The sequence below is a fragment of the Branchiostoma belcheri genome, unplaced genomic scaffold, assembly GCF_001625305.1.
Source record: "Branchiostoma belcheri isolate BF01 breed outbred unplaced genomic scaffold, Haploidv18h27 scaffold21, whole genome shotgun sequence".
In the NCBI taxonomy this organism is placed as follows: Eukaryota; Metazoa; Chordata; class Leptocardii; order Amphioxiformes; family Branchiostomatidae; genus Branchiostoma; species Branchiostoma belcheri.
In genome coordinates this window covers 464,867-482,652 of record NW_017803602.1, presented here as the reverse complement: position 1 = coordinate 482,652, position 17,786 = coordinate 464,867, and the positions used below count along the sequence as shown (strand labels likewise).

At 41.2% G+C, this 17,786-nt stretch overlaps 2 protein-coding genes across 2 annotated transcripts in view; one reads left to right on the top strand and one right to left on the bottom strand.

The window, feature by feature from the left end:
• Positions 1–255: 255 nt before the first annotated feature.
• Positions 256–16,907, top strand: LOC109469606 (intraflagellar transport protein 172 homolog; the record flags this gene model as incomplete). The annotated part of the gene is made up of 37 exons (XM_019768146.1): positions 256–384; positions 595–809; positions 1,022–1,145; positions 1,418–1,513; positions 1,928–2,247; positions 2,632–2,830; positions 3,101–3,268; positions 3,685–3,821; positions 4,249–4,441; positions 4,745–4,915; positions 5,178–5,258; positions 5,390–5,557; positions 5,864–6,063; positions 6,450–6,594; positions 6,742–6,831; positions 7,068–7,165; positions 7,329–7,464; positions 7,682–7,798; positions 8,106–8,248; positions 8,510–8,603; positions 8,845–8,909; positions 9,110–9,202; positions 9,348–9,435; positions 10,010–10,255; positions 10,390–10,488; positions 10,697–10,806; positions 11,040–11,103; positions 11,213–11,299; positions 11,578–11,694; positions 12,002–12,112; positions 12,381–12,500; positions 14,330–14,425; positions 14,675–14,734; positions 15,115–15,213; positions 15,339–15,492; positions 15,860–15,951; positions 16,076–16,907. Coding segments are annotated over 37 exons (4,815 nt in total), but the record flags the coding sequence as incomplete, so codon positions are not given.
• Positions 16,908–17,020: 113 nt separating this feature from the next.
• Positions 17,021–17,786, bottom strand: part of LOC109469749 (palmitoyl-protein thioesterase 1-like) — an 8,156-nt gene continuing 7,390 nt past the window's right edge. The window contains exon 9 of the mRNA XM_019768336.1: positions 17,021–17,675. Coding sequence (XP_019623895.1) covers positions 17,550–17,675 — 126 coding nt within the window. The 3' untranslated portion in view covers positions 17,021–17,549. The remainder of the gene's footprint in view (positions 17,676–17,786) is intronic.

Here is a 17,786-nt window from a genome sequence, read left to right as displayed (position 1 = left end):
GCAATTGTTGTATGACACTGGTTGTTTTATGTTTAAAGTCATGATCACTAGTCAAGATAACACTGCTATGTTATATTTTATCCACAAACATGCATGCTCAGACACGTTTTTGTCAAATATTTTCCAGTTCAGCACAAGTATTAACCGGGCCTCGTGATGAATTTTAAAAAAGCACTGTGTGTAATGTCAATAAAAGAATAGGTTATCTACTGGTTTATATGGTTCTTTTGAACGTACTGTAGATAATTGTCTGGCATTCACACCACTGAAACAGAAGTTGATTTGCCTTGTTGCAGTACCTCTGGGAAGGGCATCCTGTCCGGCCATGCTGACGGCTCGATTGTTCGCTACTTCTTTGATGATGAGGGAACTGGAGATTCACAGGTATGACTAGTCCACTGTGACCACAGATGGGGAGTGGACCAAACCTCAAGGTTCTATATATGCAGTTTGTTCATACATGTACTGTACAAAAGTAATATGGTACACCTAAAGGTGGTTTACTGCATGTACAAAACAAACTGCAAATACAATGCAAAACAAAGCAAACAAATCAAAACAAACAGAAGAAATCAGTTGTTTGTCTGTCCACAGGGAAAGATCTGCACCCATGGCTGTCCTCCGTATGCCCTGGCCTGGGCTGCCAACAGTATCATGGTGGCAGGATGCGACAAGCGCGTGATTGTGTACGGGAAGGACGGGCGGTCTATCCAGCAGTTTGACTACAGCCGTGATGATGATGAGAAGGAGCTGACCACGGCCGTCTGTAGTCCCAGTGGTCAGTCAGTGGTCGTCGGCAGCTATGACAGGTGATGTTACTTTAATCAAGTTAGCCATCAGAACTCTGGAAAACTGTCCAAGGCCCTAAAAAGTCCCAGAATGGCTGGATATAATGTGCATGACAAGGTGTGACAAATGTTTAAAGGGTCCAAAAATATATAGTTTCGGGTGGTTTGAAATAAATGTTTTAAATTATCCAAGATTTTAACTCCAACAATGGATTTTATACATTATGTAATAGGCTGCGAGTGTACAACTGGAGCCCCAGGAAGGGCCTGTGGGATGAGGCTAGGCCAAAGGAGATCCCTAACCTCTACACCATCACTGCACTGGCCTGGAAGAAGGATGGGTCCAGGCTAACTGCTGTGAGTATGATATACAATATAGATACTGTTTCACTTTGATAGCCATGAAGACTCTATGGAACTGGCCTATTCAGTAACTTGAGTAAGTAGTGTTACAGTAAACAGTGACTTTAACATTGCATCCTAATTCCTATCATCAAAAGAAGTATTGGTATAACCATGATAACTACAAGGCAAAGTCATGGCACAGTGTTAATGGACACCTGCAATTTGGCTGTAAACTGCAAGGTGGCACTTTTGTATTGCTTTATGTGTTTCTGCAATCTCAACAGGGGACCCTGTGTGGAGGAGTGGAGCTCTTTGACTGCTGTCTACGGAGGTCCATCTACAAAAACAAGTTTGAGATGACATATGTTGGGCTCAGTCAGGTAAGAAAGCACCATTTTTGGCTTGATAATGCACCAGCTGATATTTATAAATAGTCTTTGTGTTGCTAAACTGGTGACTTCAAAGAGGACAATTCAAGAATTGTATGCTCCCTTTCTATGAAGCTTGTGGAAGAACCAGGTGGTAGTCATGTGGTCCAGTATATGGACAGTACATTTACCAAGTCGACATAAAGTTTGGTACAGATCTTTACAGACCAGATATACAAAATATTTGATGGACATGCAGACAATCTCTCATTGTTCGAATCACGAAATGCTATTCGCCCACTGGTGAACTGCTACATGTAAATGGATTGTGATGGACAGTCAGGATTGGCCTGATTTAGTTACCAGAACTGTAGAGAAAGGAATCATTTCATTGAAAGTCACAGCAATGTGAATGGTCCTTTGCAGGTCATAGTGAAGAACCTGTCATCAGGCACACGTGTCGTCCTGAAGTCTCACTATGGCTATGAAATCGATGAGGTCAAGATCATGGGGAAAGACCGTTTCCTGGTGGCACACACCTCCGACACCATCCTTTTGGGCGACCTCAAGACCAACAAGCTCAGCGAGGTTCCCTGGCAGAACACAGGAGGCAACGAGAAGTTCTTCTTCGAGAACGAGACGGTGTGCATGATCTTCAACGCGGGGGAGCTGACGCTCGTGGAGTATGGCGCCAATGAGATCCTCGGCTCTGTACGCACTGAGTTCATGAACCCACATCTCATCAGGCAAGTGTTGGTCTTATCGGAAATCTTCCTCAATGACAGTTGATAGCAGGTAGATGGGGGAAAGATTGACAGGCAGAATGAAAGGAGGTCAAAAGTTCAGACACAGGAATTGGGGTGAACATGAAGGTCCCAGAATCTAATCTGGCTGGGAGCCAGCAGGAGTTAGAGGTCGACCCTGCACAGTTTATATCCTGTTCCCAGTACATTACAGAATAATCTCAAAACCCAAAATACTTCCCGTAAGTCTGAAATCTTTATTTTACTGATAAATGTAGTATAGAAATATAGTATATACTAAAAGTTTGATCATCATAGTCACTCTCTATTTGCACTACAAGTTAAGAAGCTGAGGTACTAGTAACATTTTTTGTGTTCCATCCCCAGTGTCCGACTGAACGAGAGATCAATCCATGGACAGGAGGATAACAAGAAGATGGCCTATCTGATGGACATGAAGACTATCGCCATTATGGACCTGAACATGGGTTACGCCATCTCCTCCATCAGCCATGACTCTAAAATAGACTGGCTGGAACTCAACGAGACCGGGCGCAAACTGCTCTTCAGAGATAAGAGGATGAGGGTAGGTGTTATACAAAATCAGACACAGTAGTGTCTTTTGGGAGGGAAGCAACAAGAGAGCGTACTTTAAGACTGGCATCCAGGCTAGTGATTTTCCAGAAGAACTAATATATCTAGAGTAAATCTTATTGTCAGTAACCATAGTAAGGGCATCCCCTCTAGATAGCTGGTGTGCTGTGCTATGTAGGAACATAATACATAATCTGATGTTATATCATATAATCATGATATTATTAAGAGTTTTAGTTAAAGATATTTTTGTCCTTTTCAGCTGCACATTTATGACCTGGAGTCTCAGGTGAAGACCACCATGCTGAACTACTGTTCGTACGTCCAGTGGGTTCCCAACAGTGATGTGGTGGTGGCTCAGAACAGGGGCAACCTGTGTGTGTGGTACAACATAGATGCACCAGAGAGGGTCACCATGTTTCCTATCAAGGTATCTATGAAAAGCAACACATTATTATATTATTTTCACTCGATACATGTATGATAGTGAAATATATTGTTTTACAGCCTGACGTTACTTCTCTTTCTTCTCCTTCCACTTGGTTAAATGAATTCAACTCAATCAAAGCCACCTGGTTGGCATGGAGGTAGAGTTGGTCAATATCCAATAACGACCATAATCATTTTTTTTTCAAAATTTGATATTGTTTTTGCCATTTTCTGACAAAAAAATTTTGGCACTTGTGCCTTGATGTGAAAACCAAATTGTCCTGAAATTTGGCGTAGTGATGCCTTAGGGTCCCATTCACATTTTTGTATACACGGACCTCCAAATGATTTATCTGGGGAGTTTTTGCTATTTGCAGAAGGAAACACTAAGTTCTGTTTTCACATTGTTCCCTCCAGGGCGACATTGTTGACTTGGAGCGTAATGAAGGTAAGACAGATGTGATAGTGAACGAGGGCGTCACCACCATCTCCTACACCCTGGACGAGGGGCTGATTGAGTTTGGGACAGCCATTGATGATGCAGACTTCCCAAGGTTTGTCATTCCAACAGGACAGACACTCAATACCTTAAGGCATAAGTTCAGTTGTGCAGTAAGTACAAGCTGTGCAAGACCAGATTGTACTTACTCTATGGACCTAGTACTCTTTTCAGTAAGTGCGGTGTGTTCTTTAACATGCTCCTGGTGTAGCTCAGCATCAAACAGGGGACTTCTGGCTCAAGTAAAATTCAGCTTTGCCCATGATTATTCAAAGTTGTTTTACTTGTTTGTGCCTTAGCATTACTCTGAATTTAATAGTATTTTTCTTATAGATTACATACAGTATATATATATGAACATTAAAGTAGTCCAGAATATGCAATGTGGCAACTGTACATTTGCTATAAACTTTCAGTCTGTGGTCATCATCTGTTGTTTCAGAAGTAACCTTACATGTATGCCATCTATCTGTTTTCCTCAGAGCTGCAGCTTTCCTGGAGTCCCTGGAGATGTCGTCAGAGACAGAGGCGATGTGGAAGACCCTGAGTAAGCTGTCCCTGGAGGCCCAGCAGCTGCACATTGCCGAGCGCTGCTACGCTGCCCTGGGAGACGTGGCCAAGGCCAAGTACCTGCAGGACGTCAACAAACTGGCAGAGAAGGCTGCAGAAGACATGGTGAGGGGCAAGTTGTGTGTGTGTGTGGTGCTCCACCAAGGGACACTGTCTACAGTGAAAAAAGTAGTTCTCTTCCTTGAGAAAAGCATTTGTTCTTCAGAGAAAAATCTGTTCAGTCGTCAATTTTGGTACAATCATGGAACATGACTGATGTGTACGTGCAGCTCTAGCCAGTCAACATACAAATGTACTTTGATAAATGAAGACAAAGAAATTGGACAATTGAAAGGTTCATGATAGCATAGCCCATAGAAATTTGAGGTTGGCACTGTAAAAGAAGCTAAGAAATTTTCTGAAACACAGGGAGGTGATGGTATGGACCACTACGTGGTGCGTGCGAAGCTGGCCATGTTGGACAAACAGTTTGGTCAGGCCGAGGCCATCTACCTGGAGCAGAACGAGATTGACAAGGCCATGGAGATGTACCAGGAGCTGCACAAGTGGGACGAGTCCATCTCAGTGGCAGAGGCAAAGGTACACGACCTGTGCTGTGGTTTTTCTCTCCTTAAAACCAATTACCTCAGTGAATAGAGGTGTGTGTGCGTCTGTCTATATGTTTTCTTGTGTGCCTGTAGTTATTTGAATAAAGTAGGGTCAAAGAGGGGAAATGGTGTAACCATTTCTACCCGGTAATTCCACATCATCTATAGATGAACTTCAAACTGCTGGTCTGATAATATCCCCTCCTGCAACCATGGTAAATTTAATGCTTGTTTGTTTGTTTGTTTGTGAGCAGCACCACCCTGAGCTGGAGACCCTGCGCAGGAACTACTACCAGTGGCTCATGGACACCAACCAGGAGGAGAAGGCTGGAGAGGTCAGTAAAAACTTTCCTAGTTTTATAGGTCTGAGGTCATGCCTTTGAAGACATTCTTAAACTTGCAACCTTTTTTCATACATCATCTTATTGTCCAATAACATATCCTGCTGTCTTGCTGCCATGACCAGGTGAAGGAGAATGAGGGAGACTACATCGCAGCCATTAACCTGTACATGAAGGCAGGGCTGCCAGCCAAGGCAGCACGGCTGGTCACCAGTCATGAGGAACTGCTGTCCAACACTGACCTGGTCTCCAGGATCGCCAGCGCACTCATCAAGGGAGAGTTCTATGAGAGGGTGAGTCTTAGAAAAGTAGATCTAAATCTAGATGGTTGTCTGGCTGTTTCAAAAGTGTGAAGCATGGCTTGCTTGATTGATTTGCATAACTCAGTCTGGTAAACTGCCTTTTTTCATGCCTAACACGCAAGTTTTGTAAGATTTGAACCACTCACACCAGGATGGCCCCCTACTTAGTACTATTTTTGATATGTGTAGTGGGGTCTTAAACATATGGTTGAGTTGTGGCTCTCATCAAACACAGGACATCTGGCTGTATGTCCTGTCCAAGATCACTGTGTAATAATCCTACCTGTTTCCCTGTAGGCTGGAGACATGTTTGAACAGATCCGACAGAACCAGCGTGCCCTGGAGTGTTACCGTAAGGGCCACGCGTACCGGCGTGCTGTGGAGCTGGCGAGGATGTCCTTCCCTAACGAGGTGGTTCGTCTGGAGGAGGACTGGGGAGACTGGCTGGTCGCACAGAAACAACTGGACGCTGCCATCAACCACTACATCGAAGCTGGGTACAGCCTTTTCTGTGTATTGTCACTGTGGCTAAATACATTGATACTTTGTGTTAAGTTTTCTTTAAAATGTGTATTACATTGAAATTCTTTTTGTTAATTTACAAGCCAAGTAAGTAATTTACAAGCCAAGACTGTACAGTTTCCAAGATAGTTTCTCTTCTAACAGTGTATTCTAAATACTGTAAATCTTGAAATGCTCACAATTTTGTTTTAAATGCTCACAATTAGTTTTATTGCATTTCCAATGTATCCTACAGAATTGTTTCATGGAACTGAAAACATTTGGAAAACCTCCTTCCCTTCCTCCATGAAATTTTAAGAGTTAATATCCATCCTTCAAAGCTCCACACCTGTCTTAAACTATATCAACTTTTTTTCCTCAGCTGCTCGCTGAAGGCCATTGACTCTGCCATCCAGTCTCGGCAGTGGAACAAGGCTGTACAGATAGTGGAACTCCAGGACCCATCTGTAGCAGCCAAGTACTACTACAAGATAGGCCAGCACTATGCCTCCATACAGGAGCTAGAGGTAAGGGAGAATTTTTTATTTGTCATGCTTTGGTGATGATCAGTTAAGGCCTGTGAATAAAGGACATTCCTGTACATGTGTGTTCCTGTATATGTATGTGTATATAAGTTGTAATAGCTGAGATGTTTCTCTTCCTGATGATCCCAGACTGCAGAGCGGTTCTTTGTGAAGTCAGGCCACACTAAGGAAGCCATCGAGATGTACACATCATCTGGCAAGTGGGAGGCTGCACACAAGGTGGGGACTCACTCACTGTGTTTACGTGTCTATTATATTATTCTAAGACTTGTTTGTGGCAGAAGTAACAGTTCTTGAATACTTACTATATATATTAAACTGATCATCATTTCGATATCCATTTTAAAAAAATGTAAATTAAGAGTCTATTACTGTACTGTACCGAACTGTATAATTATTCTGTATGGCATTGTAGACATTTAACAGTGCCTAAATTCTGCTTGTCCCTGTTGCAGCTGGCCATGACATGTATGAAGCCTGAGGATGTGGCAGTGTTGTACATCACACAGGCTCAACAGCTGGAGTCTCAGGGTCGTTATAGGGAAGCAGAGAGGTGAGGACTCAGCCTGTCATATCTGGGATGCATGATAATGTTGGATACTGGTGTTCCGGACTAGTCTGTATTTTGTGGAATCTCTCAGGCTTCTACTTGAATTCCTTAAATTTTCTGATTGACAGAATGGCATTTTTTTTGCTGACCATTTCTCCCATCGTAGGTTGTATATCACAGTGGATGAGCCAGACCTGGCCATTACTATGTACAAGAAGTTGCGTCGCTATGACGACATGATCCGGCTGGTCCGTCTGCACCACAAGGACCTCTTACAGGACACACATCTCCACCTGGCCAAGGTATGGCTTGGATTACTACAAATGATTGCAGATTGAAGCAGTTAAAGTGATCTCAATCAGCAGAAAGAACATGCAGCGTACGACAGTCAACTGATAGATAAGATGAGATTTCGTCATATAGCAACAGTATCCAGGTACATAGTTAATTAACTCAACATTCCTAAGTCCTAAAGAGAACCCACTACCTACTTAACAAACTCTGTGTGTCCCCATACAGGAGCTGGAGAGTGAGGGGAACTTCCGTCAGGCTGAACACCACTACCTGGAGGCCAAAGACTGGAAGTCTGCCGTTAACATGTACAGGACTAACGACATGTGGGATGAAGCATATAGGGTGGGTCCTTTTGTTGTCTCTCACTCTGTCAAACTTTTTTTTTGTGCCAGAGCATGCAAGTAATTATCAAACCTTTTTGCAGTGGTTTTATATTTGCAGTTTTCACTGTGATTAGTCCAGCAGAAATTCACTATGAGTATACACTTCCAATGAATCTAAAGAATTGTTTCAACTGCTGGTTTAAAACACAGCAAAAGCTTCCTTTTCCCTCCTAACACAAAAAAAACACTGTAGAAGTAAATGAATTCATAGTATGTTAAGGCCATCTGGCTGAGAATGACCCATGGACCTAAACCTGTCTTCCCAGGTCGCCAAGTCCCATGGCGGCCCAAATGCTTCCAAACAAGTGGCGTACCTGTGGGCCAAGAGCCTGGGCGGAGACTCGGCTGTCAAGCTGCTCACCAAGTTTGGGCTGCTGGAGGCTGCAATAGACTATGCTGCTGAGAACTGGTATGGATGTCTTCTACATTTTCTACCTTCAAGTTCTTTTCTTTAGGCTTTCTACTCACTTGCTATATACATGTCACAACTCCCAAGTGCCATAAAGACAAATACATCAGCTCTATATAGCTCATGGTATTTTTTGTCTCCTAAACCCCCCATGGTTATTGCTAAACTAAGAATAGTAGTTTGTTGTCAAATTGATATGGATCTTGATGTTTCATTTTTAGCACTCTCCATCTCTAACAATCATACTGGTTTTCCCCACAGTGCCTTTGACTTTGCCTTTGACCTTTCCCGGACTGCAATGAAGAACAAGTTACCAGAAATCCACCTCAAGCATGCCATGTATCTGGAGGATGAGGTAAGATTTTCCTTGGAACAAAGTAGTCAGAAATTAATTTTTTTCCATGTTTGTAAAATCATGGAGTCAGTCATTTTCCTTACTTCTCTTTCCATCATTATCTCTTCAAGTCAACGTTTGTATTTTAGAGAACTTTAACGTAGAACTTTTGAGATGTCTCCTAGACTATTCCAGTCTTTTGTTGCAATGTTTTGTACTAGTACCACTAATCCTGATGTTGTGATATTGCTTCCTGCGACAGGGTAAGTTCAAGGAGGCAGAGGCAGAGTTTGTCAGGGCAGGAAAGCCTAAGGAGGCTGTGCTGATGTAAGTTCTCTTTTTGAACAGTTCATCAGCATCATTTACATTCTATTTATTGAATTGAAGTTCAAGAAGACTTTTTTGTGGTTGGATATATTTAGATTTTGATAATGTTGCAAGACTCAATGTAGAACATATTGTCGTGATAGAAATTGCCAAAAGCTGGCATTTTCTGTTTGCACTAAGACTGTCCTGCTGTTCCCCAGGTACGTCCATAACCAGGACTGGGACGCAGCACAGAGGGTTGCTGAGGAACACGACAAGGACAGTGTGTCGGATGTGCTGGTTGGTCAGGCTAGGTAGGGAGAATTCATACTTTTGAGATTGCTATAGTAATAGAGTCAAGTCAAAAGGCCTGCCTTACAGATACATAATTCTGTACCAAGCTGAGTGGTACTTTAATTAGCTTTTCAGTTTTTTACAGTTACTGTTTCCTTTGTTTAGGTACGCGTTTGAACAGAAGGATTACCAAAAGGCAGAGACGTTCCTGCTGAGGGCCCAGCGTCCAGAGCTGGCTGTTAAATACTATAAGGTATGTCATGATATTATGATGTGTCAAAACTATATTTTTCAGAGCTCAGTGATCATAGCTTACAGAATAGGTAATATCTAATGAACGAAGTAACGTGGCAGCAAATGCTGTAATCTGTATAAGAAGTAACTAGGTAGTGGGTAGTCAAATTTCTGTAGCACGGGTGTCAGATAGATATAACTTATAAAGGTCAACAAGTTTACATTTTGTGTTAAAACAAAAGTTTGCTACACACATCTCATCTTTGTCATTGTCTCTGCATCATTCTTTTCCATACATGGTGTGGTCAGGAGGTAGGTAACACTTCACTCTTTGCTGAATGTGCATTTTCCTCTAAAACATTCAGAAAATTTGTACGTCATATTTCTACACATCTGACATATTCTGTAACCCTGGTGGTAGAGCTGCTCTCTGGTTTGTGCCCAATTCCTGAGTTTCTTAAAGTTTGCCTTTTAGGCACTACCACTGGAAGTGGTTGACCCCATTTAATTACATCATACAATCCCCTCCACATTTCCAACACATTCACAAAACACAGAGGCTTAGTCTCTTCTTTCTTGTTGTGACTGTTCAGGATGCCGGGATGTGGTCGGACGCCCTGCGTGTGTGTAAGGAGTACATCCCCCACAAGCTGCAGCAGCTGCAGGATGAGTATGACAGGGAGATGCTCACTAAAGGCAGCCAGGGGGCCGACGCCCTCATCGAGCAGGCCAAGGAGTGGGAGTCCTCAGGAGAGTATGTCCGAGCTGTGGACTGTTACGTCAAGGTCACTACGGTCCACACACAAGACCCTGGGGTGTTGGAGAAGTGTTGGAAAAAGGTGGGAAATAGTCCTATAAAATGTAATTCCTCAAGTAGAAATGTTACCTACATGTTCCTTGAATATCCCTTAAAATTCTGTGTATTTAAGATTATGAGAAGATGCATCATTTACTTAGCTTTTCCTTCTCCTAGGCTGCTGAGTTAGCCATGAAGTTCCTGAGTGCAGAGAAAGCGGTGAAGGTTGTTGAGTTGGTGGGCCCTCGTCTGATTGATATCAAGAAATACAACACGGTCAGTGTGCAGCTGTATCCTCAGACCTACTGTTACACTCTTTTCAGTCAGAAGAGTCATCACTCCATTCATTACAGAATTTCATCATTTTATTTTCATTGTGTGCCTACATTGTATTACCCTGACTGAGCAAGTGCACTAACATGGAGTTCTGCAATGTTCTGATAGGTGGCATCAATGTAAGATATGTACAATGTATTTTTTGCAGGCTGCTGAGCTATATCTGAGTCTAGACATGGTGAAGGAGGCCATAGATGCCTTCATGGATGGGGAGGAGTGGAACAAGGCTAAGAGAGTGGCAAAAGAATTGGAGCCCAGGTACATCAAGGTTCAAAAATACATGGCTTCTGTCCTTGGAAAAGGCACTTTACATAAACTTTGATTAAGGAGATAAAAGGTGGTGGAAGGAGAGAGATGGCTCGACCTTCCAATACCATGCCCAAGCCTGTATGACCTAAAAAGGCTAATAGATGGGAACTTTACATTAACATTGGATCATGTAACATTGTATAGATTCCCTATTAAGTGATCTATATGCTTCCTCACCACAGGTATGAGCAGTATGTTGATGACAAGTACAAGGACTACCTGAAGAACCAGGGCAAGGTGGAATCGGTAAGAAAAACTTCCCAATCTGCTCTCTTTCAGTATAAACCTTTGTTATGAACGGAATTTGACTGTTTTCATTTCCAGAATTTTCACATTGTCTTCCTGTGTGTTTCAGCTTGTTGGAGTGGATGTGATCGCAGCCCTGGACATGTATGTGGACAGGGGACAGTGGGAGAAGTGCATTGAGACTGCAGAGGGACAGGTGAGTTCTCTCTGTGTAACTTACGAGAATGTTAATCACATCTGTAGTGAAGTAAATACAGTCATGTGAAGTACTTTTATGGAATTTCAAATACATGTATTACCATGTTGACAGCATGCAGTATTAGACATGGAAATTTGCTTGATTAATTTAAGATTGTTAACTGAATATTTCTAGAAACAACTCCTCTGCATACAAAATTTGAATTTTGCTAGTATGTTTGGTGAAAAGGGCCTCATCATGTGACAGCTAAACCTAAGTCTCCTCCTTCCCTACAGGGCTACAAGGTCCTGCACAAGTATGTGGCTCTGTATGCCACCCATCTCATCAAGGAGGGACAAACAGACAAGGCTCTGGATCTGTACGTCAAACATGGGGCACCAGCAAACCCTGCAGTAAGCTGCCCTGGACATTTCACATACACTGTAGTGCTTAGTGCATTTTTCATAATACTCATACAAATTTTATGTTTAGGCAGTGGCACCTGTCTTTGTTTCCTGGCAGCTCTGTAGGCATTCAGCAAAGTTTAATTTCAGCTAATTATACAACCTTTTGTGCTTTAGACTTTTACAAAATTTCCAGGATTTATGTGGGGTGATAAATTTTTGGAAGGAGTTTTTTGTCTTCTGATTTTAGATTCTGTTAACAGTAGGTTTTCCCTTGCACAGCTTATGCAGCTATTTTGTATCAAATTTTTTTCAGAACTTCAACATCTACAAGCGTATTGTGCTGGAGATCCTGTCCATGCCTGATCTGGACCGTGCTGACTCCTACCGGATGTGGGCTGACCTCAGAGACCTGCTGTTGGACCTGGTATGTAACGTGGTGAAAGCTGACATTGTTTCAGTGGATACAACACACATTGAAGCCTATATGTAATAGATACATGCTCCTTAAAATGCGTATCAGGAATACATGTATAGGCCACCTGATACAGCCCTATATAGTATATGAATTGTCATACATGACATATTTATGAAAATTATGCTGCTAAAAGGTAATCCAATGAATAGCAGCAACATGACATGAACGATTCATGAAAAACTTGTATTGCTCACCAAGTCCACGTCTGGTTCCACAGTGTGAGAACATGTCCAAGTCATCAGAAGCCAGCAGCCCGGCCCATGAGGAGTTTGAACAGATGCTGCAGATTGCACACTACTATGCCATCAGGTCTGCATGTATGGGACAGAAGGGCATGGTAAGTACACATGACATTGTATATGTTTGTTTGCTTGTTGTTCACATAACTGATAAACTGTCTTAAGGCCACACCAATTTAATTTGTTGGTTCTCGGATTTTTTCATGAAAAATGTGAAGCGACAGGGCGAAAAAAAAAAAAAACAATGCCCAAATGGTAAAGCTAAGGCTGGAAAAAGGGATTGAGAACAAAGCTATGACTATACATGCTAAAACATTGCTGTTTTATAGCCTATGTATCAAGGATCAATTATTGATGTTAATGATCTGCCGAATAAACATACCCCCCGGAATAAACGTACCCCCCGGACAAATTTTCAAAATCCAATAAAAATACCCCCCGGAATAAATTTACTCCCCGGAAAATTACCAAAATTGATGGGTAACCTGTGTCTCTTATGCTAAAATGTGCTCTTACTGATATACTAGAAACTGTTATGCACAAATCTTTAACTGTTATTTGCAATTAGGAATTTAAATAGACAACAAAGAGAGCATTTCTAGTACAAATGTAGACATGTCATGTTGTTGGGAAATACATACAGTCAAACCTGTAATAACGACCACCCCTGTATAGAGACCACTCGTCCATTACGACCACTTTGTGTTGGTCCCTTGAATTTTTCCCATCGACTCAAGCGTTAAGAAATCTTGCATTGCGTCTACCTGTCTAACGCGTCCAGCGTCCACATGTTTTCGGTCCCGAGACGGCCAAAATGCCAATCCTACCGTCTGAGTCCAGCCGTGAGTACGTTGCCAAATGTTGGCCAAGAAAATCCAACGGGTACCGGGTAATAAAGAATATGGGCATGATGTGGCAGCATTTTTTTTGCTAGCGTTCGTATCATAAAAGTAAACAAAATTTCGAAGTGCCGATTACTCAAAAATGGCCCCTAAAAATCCCAGCGAACCATCCCAGCATGTCGTAACTTGGCGTCGATTACGACAACTTTTCTTTTGGGAAAAATCCACTAAAATTAGAAAATAATGCTTCTCTATTGACCAGATAGGGCTCCAGATATTTTCTGGGCGATATTAGCCGGGATTTTGTCGTAAAAATGAGCCAAAACTGGTGGTAGAAGAAAGCCGAGAAATATCCAACATGGCGTCGCTGCTTGCATGAAGAAGAGGTCATTTGGGGTTCACGGAAGGTTTCATTTTTTACGGGGAAGACTGCGTAATATTTTACCCGATTTCTTGATTTTATTGCGGTAAATCGACATCGACAAATACAATACGGTAGCTAAGAATCTTAAATATTAAATGAATTGCTTAGTTTGTTAGAATTTGTTCTAATTTAGAGCTTTGAGGAGTTCGTATTTTGATGAGCACCACCCATGACAAATGGAACATTCAGACAAATTTATGCACGCCGCGATCGCGAAAACCGGCCGGAAAATGACAAGTTTCTCGCTACAATACGCGTTTATAAAGGTCTTCACGTCGAAGATTTGCCGATTTTTTTCACGCGTAGTCGAAAAAAATTACTGATTTTCAAAAAATTAATAAACGTACCGTGCAAAATAAGAACGTACCGGGTGGACGTTCGGGCCCAAAAAAATCGGCAGATGAGATGAGAGTAACAAGAATTAATTTTTTTTTCATTTTGCGATTTTTTGAAGCGGCGATTCCGAGAACCAACAAATTAAATTGGTGTGGCCTAAGGTGTAGCAAACCACTTCTTATGGTAAGTACATGTTACCTAGATAGGGCTGTAGATTGGAACCACTTACACTAGAATGGACCCCTACTAGTGATTGTTGTTTTGAGCATGTGCAATTATGTCAAAGTCAAATTGCAATGTAACCGTGTTCAATTTTCATTGACAGGAACACATTGTTGCTCGGCTATCTGTGTCCCTGTTGAGACACTCAGACATCATACCTGCTGACAAGGCCTTCTACGAGGCTGGTGTTCACTGTAAGGTGAGCTGCAAATTCCTGTATTTTGGTATTTGGAGTAAACAGAGTAAGCCTTGTTGTGCATTACGTGGTTGTAGAACAAACTTTGAAAAAAAAATTATAAAGTCTAAGTGTGAAAGTCTTCTTGTATCACAGACACCTGAGGTGAGGCTAAACAATGTAAACATTTGAATGTTGCAGAATGCTACCTCTCACAATCTCTCCCATTTTAAACTCATTAGTCATTGTTTTTAATTTTGTTTCTCTACTTAGTCCATGGGGTGGGAGAACATGGCATTTGTGTTCCTGAACAGATACCTGGATCTCAGTGAAGTAAGTAGCATGATGCTTACATGGTCATATACGTCATATTTTACAAAATACAACAAACATGTCTAATACCACATTTATCATTCTTGAATAGTTTGTTTCTTTGTTCAAGACTAGCATTTTTGCTTTGCTCTAACTTGTACAACAATCTTTATTCTGTGTGGACCAATTGAAAGTACTTGTCATGCAACAGCATTTTTTTGCAAGCGTGTAATACTCAGTCCTATAGTTATTAGTCATTTCATAACATTTTACTATTGCAAAAGTTTTGGGCCATCAGTCCTAGCCCATTTCTAACAGATACAACAAAATTCATTGATTGTTTGAACTTCAATGCATCAGCATACATAGTCATTATTGAATGTACATGTATTTGATTGTAGGCTATAGAGGAAGGTTCCCTGGACATGTTAGACAACAGTGACTTCCAGGATACAGACATCCCCTTTGAGATCTCCTTACCAGAAAAGCAACACCTTCCTGTAAGTACCACTGTCATGTTCAAGCAATTTACATAATTATACATTGTATAGGTGTATATGTACATGTATTAGCCTTACTCAGCCATAGTGCTTGATATAAACACCATGCCCCCCTCCCTGTTCAGGATGACAAGCGAGAGGAGGTGAAGGAGTGGGTGTTAGCCGTGTCCATGGACCAGCGGGTAGAACAGATCCTCCCCATGGACGAGCGTGACACGTACGAGGCCTCGCTTGTCGCCATCAACACCGGCATCCGCTCACTGCCCTGTGTCGTTACAGGTAACACACTAGCCTTTTCTTGCAAGCCATGTTTGTATCAGTGTGTATTCCTGTTAAGTTTAATTCCTTCTCAATTTCGCACCATATAGCCCTTGTGCCACACAGTTGTTCAATCACTACAGCAGGAGGCTAGTCCACTGGTAGTGGTGTGTGTTAAACTACATGTACCATACATGTGTACATACTCTTTCCCAAAATTGAAATAGTGCTAAGCAAAATATGTATATTCAAAGTATATGTAGTAATACTGTAACAATAAATTCCAATAATCATATTACAAAAAAAAATGTAACTATCATTCCTGGAAGTGACAATGCATTGTTGTTGAAGTAGCATATTTTGAAATTTACCCTCTGCACTTGTTTAGGGTACCCTGTACTACGTAACAAGGTGGAGTTCAAACGTCCAGGCAAGGCTGCCAACAAGGATGACTGGAACAAGTTCCTCATGACAACCAAGGTCAGCCTCTGTCAATGTCTTCATCTATAAATCCTTTTTTCCACTTTTCAAGAACTTAACTTAATGCTTAGCGACACATTTATTGTCTTTTAATGGTTATTGTGTTTTTCCTTCCGTGCCACAGATGACCCACAGTACCGAGTGCCAGGATGTGTTGAAGTTTGTTGGCAACTGGTGTGGGGCCACACCCAACCCCAACTTCTCCTTCCAGTAAAGTACACACAAAATGTAGGGCAGCACTGTCTGCGTTTGATACCTGAAAGGGTACCATCAGAGCCAGGTTACAAAGCATGGAGTAGTGCTTTTGCATGGTTTACAGCAATACTGCTTCTCAAGAAATAATTCATAATATTATCAACTTTAAATCAATCATTCCGTCCAGTCTAGAGGACATTTAGCTATATGCTACAATTTACTGCTGATAGCAAAGTAAGTTAGAGATATATAAACTGTGTCACTGAATTTGAAGATATACACATATTGTACATTTATTATTACATGTATCAGAGAATATTGGCATTGTAATCATGATAGAGGTTTACAAGAGTGATATTCTGATATACAGAAACTGTGCTTATTGAAAAGATTTAAATTAGCACACTTAAATAGGATGTCAGATAGATACATTGTATGTTTCCAGTGGTTATAATCACATGGTTCCTTCACAAAAATGCAAAGTACTAATAGAAAGATTTTATTTGCACATGCATGAAATCACAAGATACTGCATAAACATGTTATTTCAAGATACGGCATTCCTAGCAGATCTTGTTGAGTTTTTGTGCTTTGTAGTCTGTGTGTTGTAGTTGTCACAAGAGACATCAGGGACAGTTGTCATGTTTTCTGAAGTGTACCAGACTTAACTCCAAACCAGTACTTATATGTATATGTTGCACTGTAATGTATGGTTTTCATGAACAGAGGTAAATAAAAGTTAATCAATTTGTGGTGAAAAATGCTGTCTCCTGTTTTACTGACTGTGTTAATTTGCCTCTATTGGGCCTTCCTAAAGGTGAGGAATAGTACTAAAACTTGGCAACTTAGGACATAAAAATGAAGTGCGACAAAATACTTGAAAATGGGTTTTAATCTCAGTAAACATTACTGCTCCAAATGAGGCCTCTTGATATCACATTGTGGAAAAGTATAAAAAGCTATCAAAGCTACACACATAATACATCTTTCAACGTGTCATAATCTGTTCATATGTGTGTAGGCAACTGCTTTTACACACTTTATTGCACATTTTGGAGGATTTTCAGTGGGTTCAACTTCAAACATCTTGTGAATTGAATCCTCACTTAGCAAAAACTTTTTTTAAAGAAGAGGAATTGTGTCCCACAATATTGTCTTTTAACACAAAAGTATCCTAGACATTCTATAAATCATTAACACAGAGAAGATATAATTCACACTCAATTCTCCTGTAGTATATAGTGAAATGACAGTTATTAAAACAACAATATTTAATGCATCCTTTAGTGGATATTATAAGCCTGATATTTAATACAGAGATGCTGCCATTTATATGTATCATAGTAATTATCTCAACCTTGTTGGTAGTTGCATTTTTGAATGGTTAAACCTGGTTCTCCTGGTCATTCCTTGATGTAGGGAATCAGGTTCTTGATGAACCATTCCTTGCTGAACTGGAGATGGTCAGTGTCGGAGCTAAGGAAGACCAGCTTCCCCTGACTGTCCATTTCCTTCAGACCAAGGCGATCCTGGGCAATTGAGAAAAAAAAATATGTTGTTATACTTTTGTCTAACTTATAGTTTCTAAAATCGTCTGACAAAGGAGGGACAAGTATTGCAACTTTTCAGCACCCATTTAG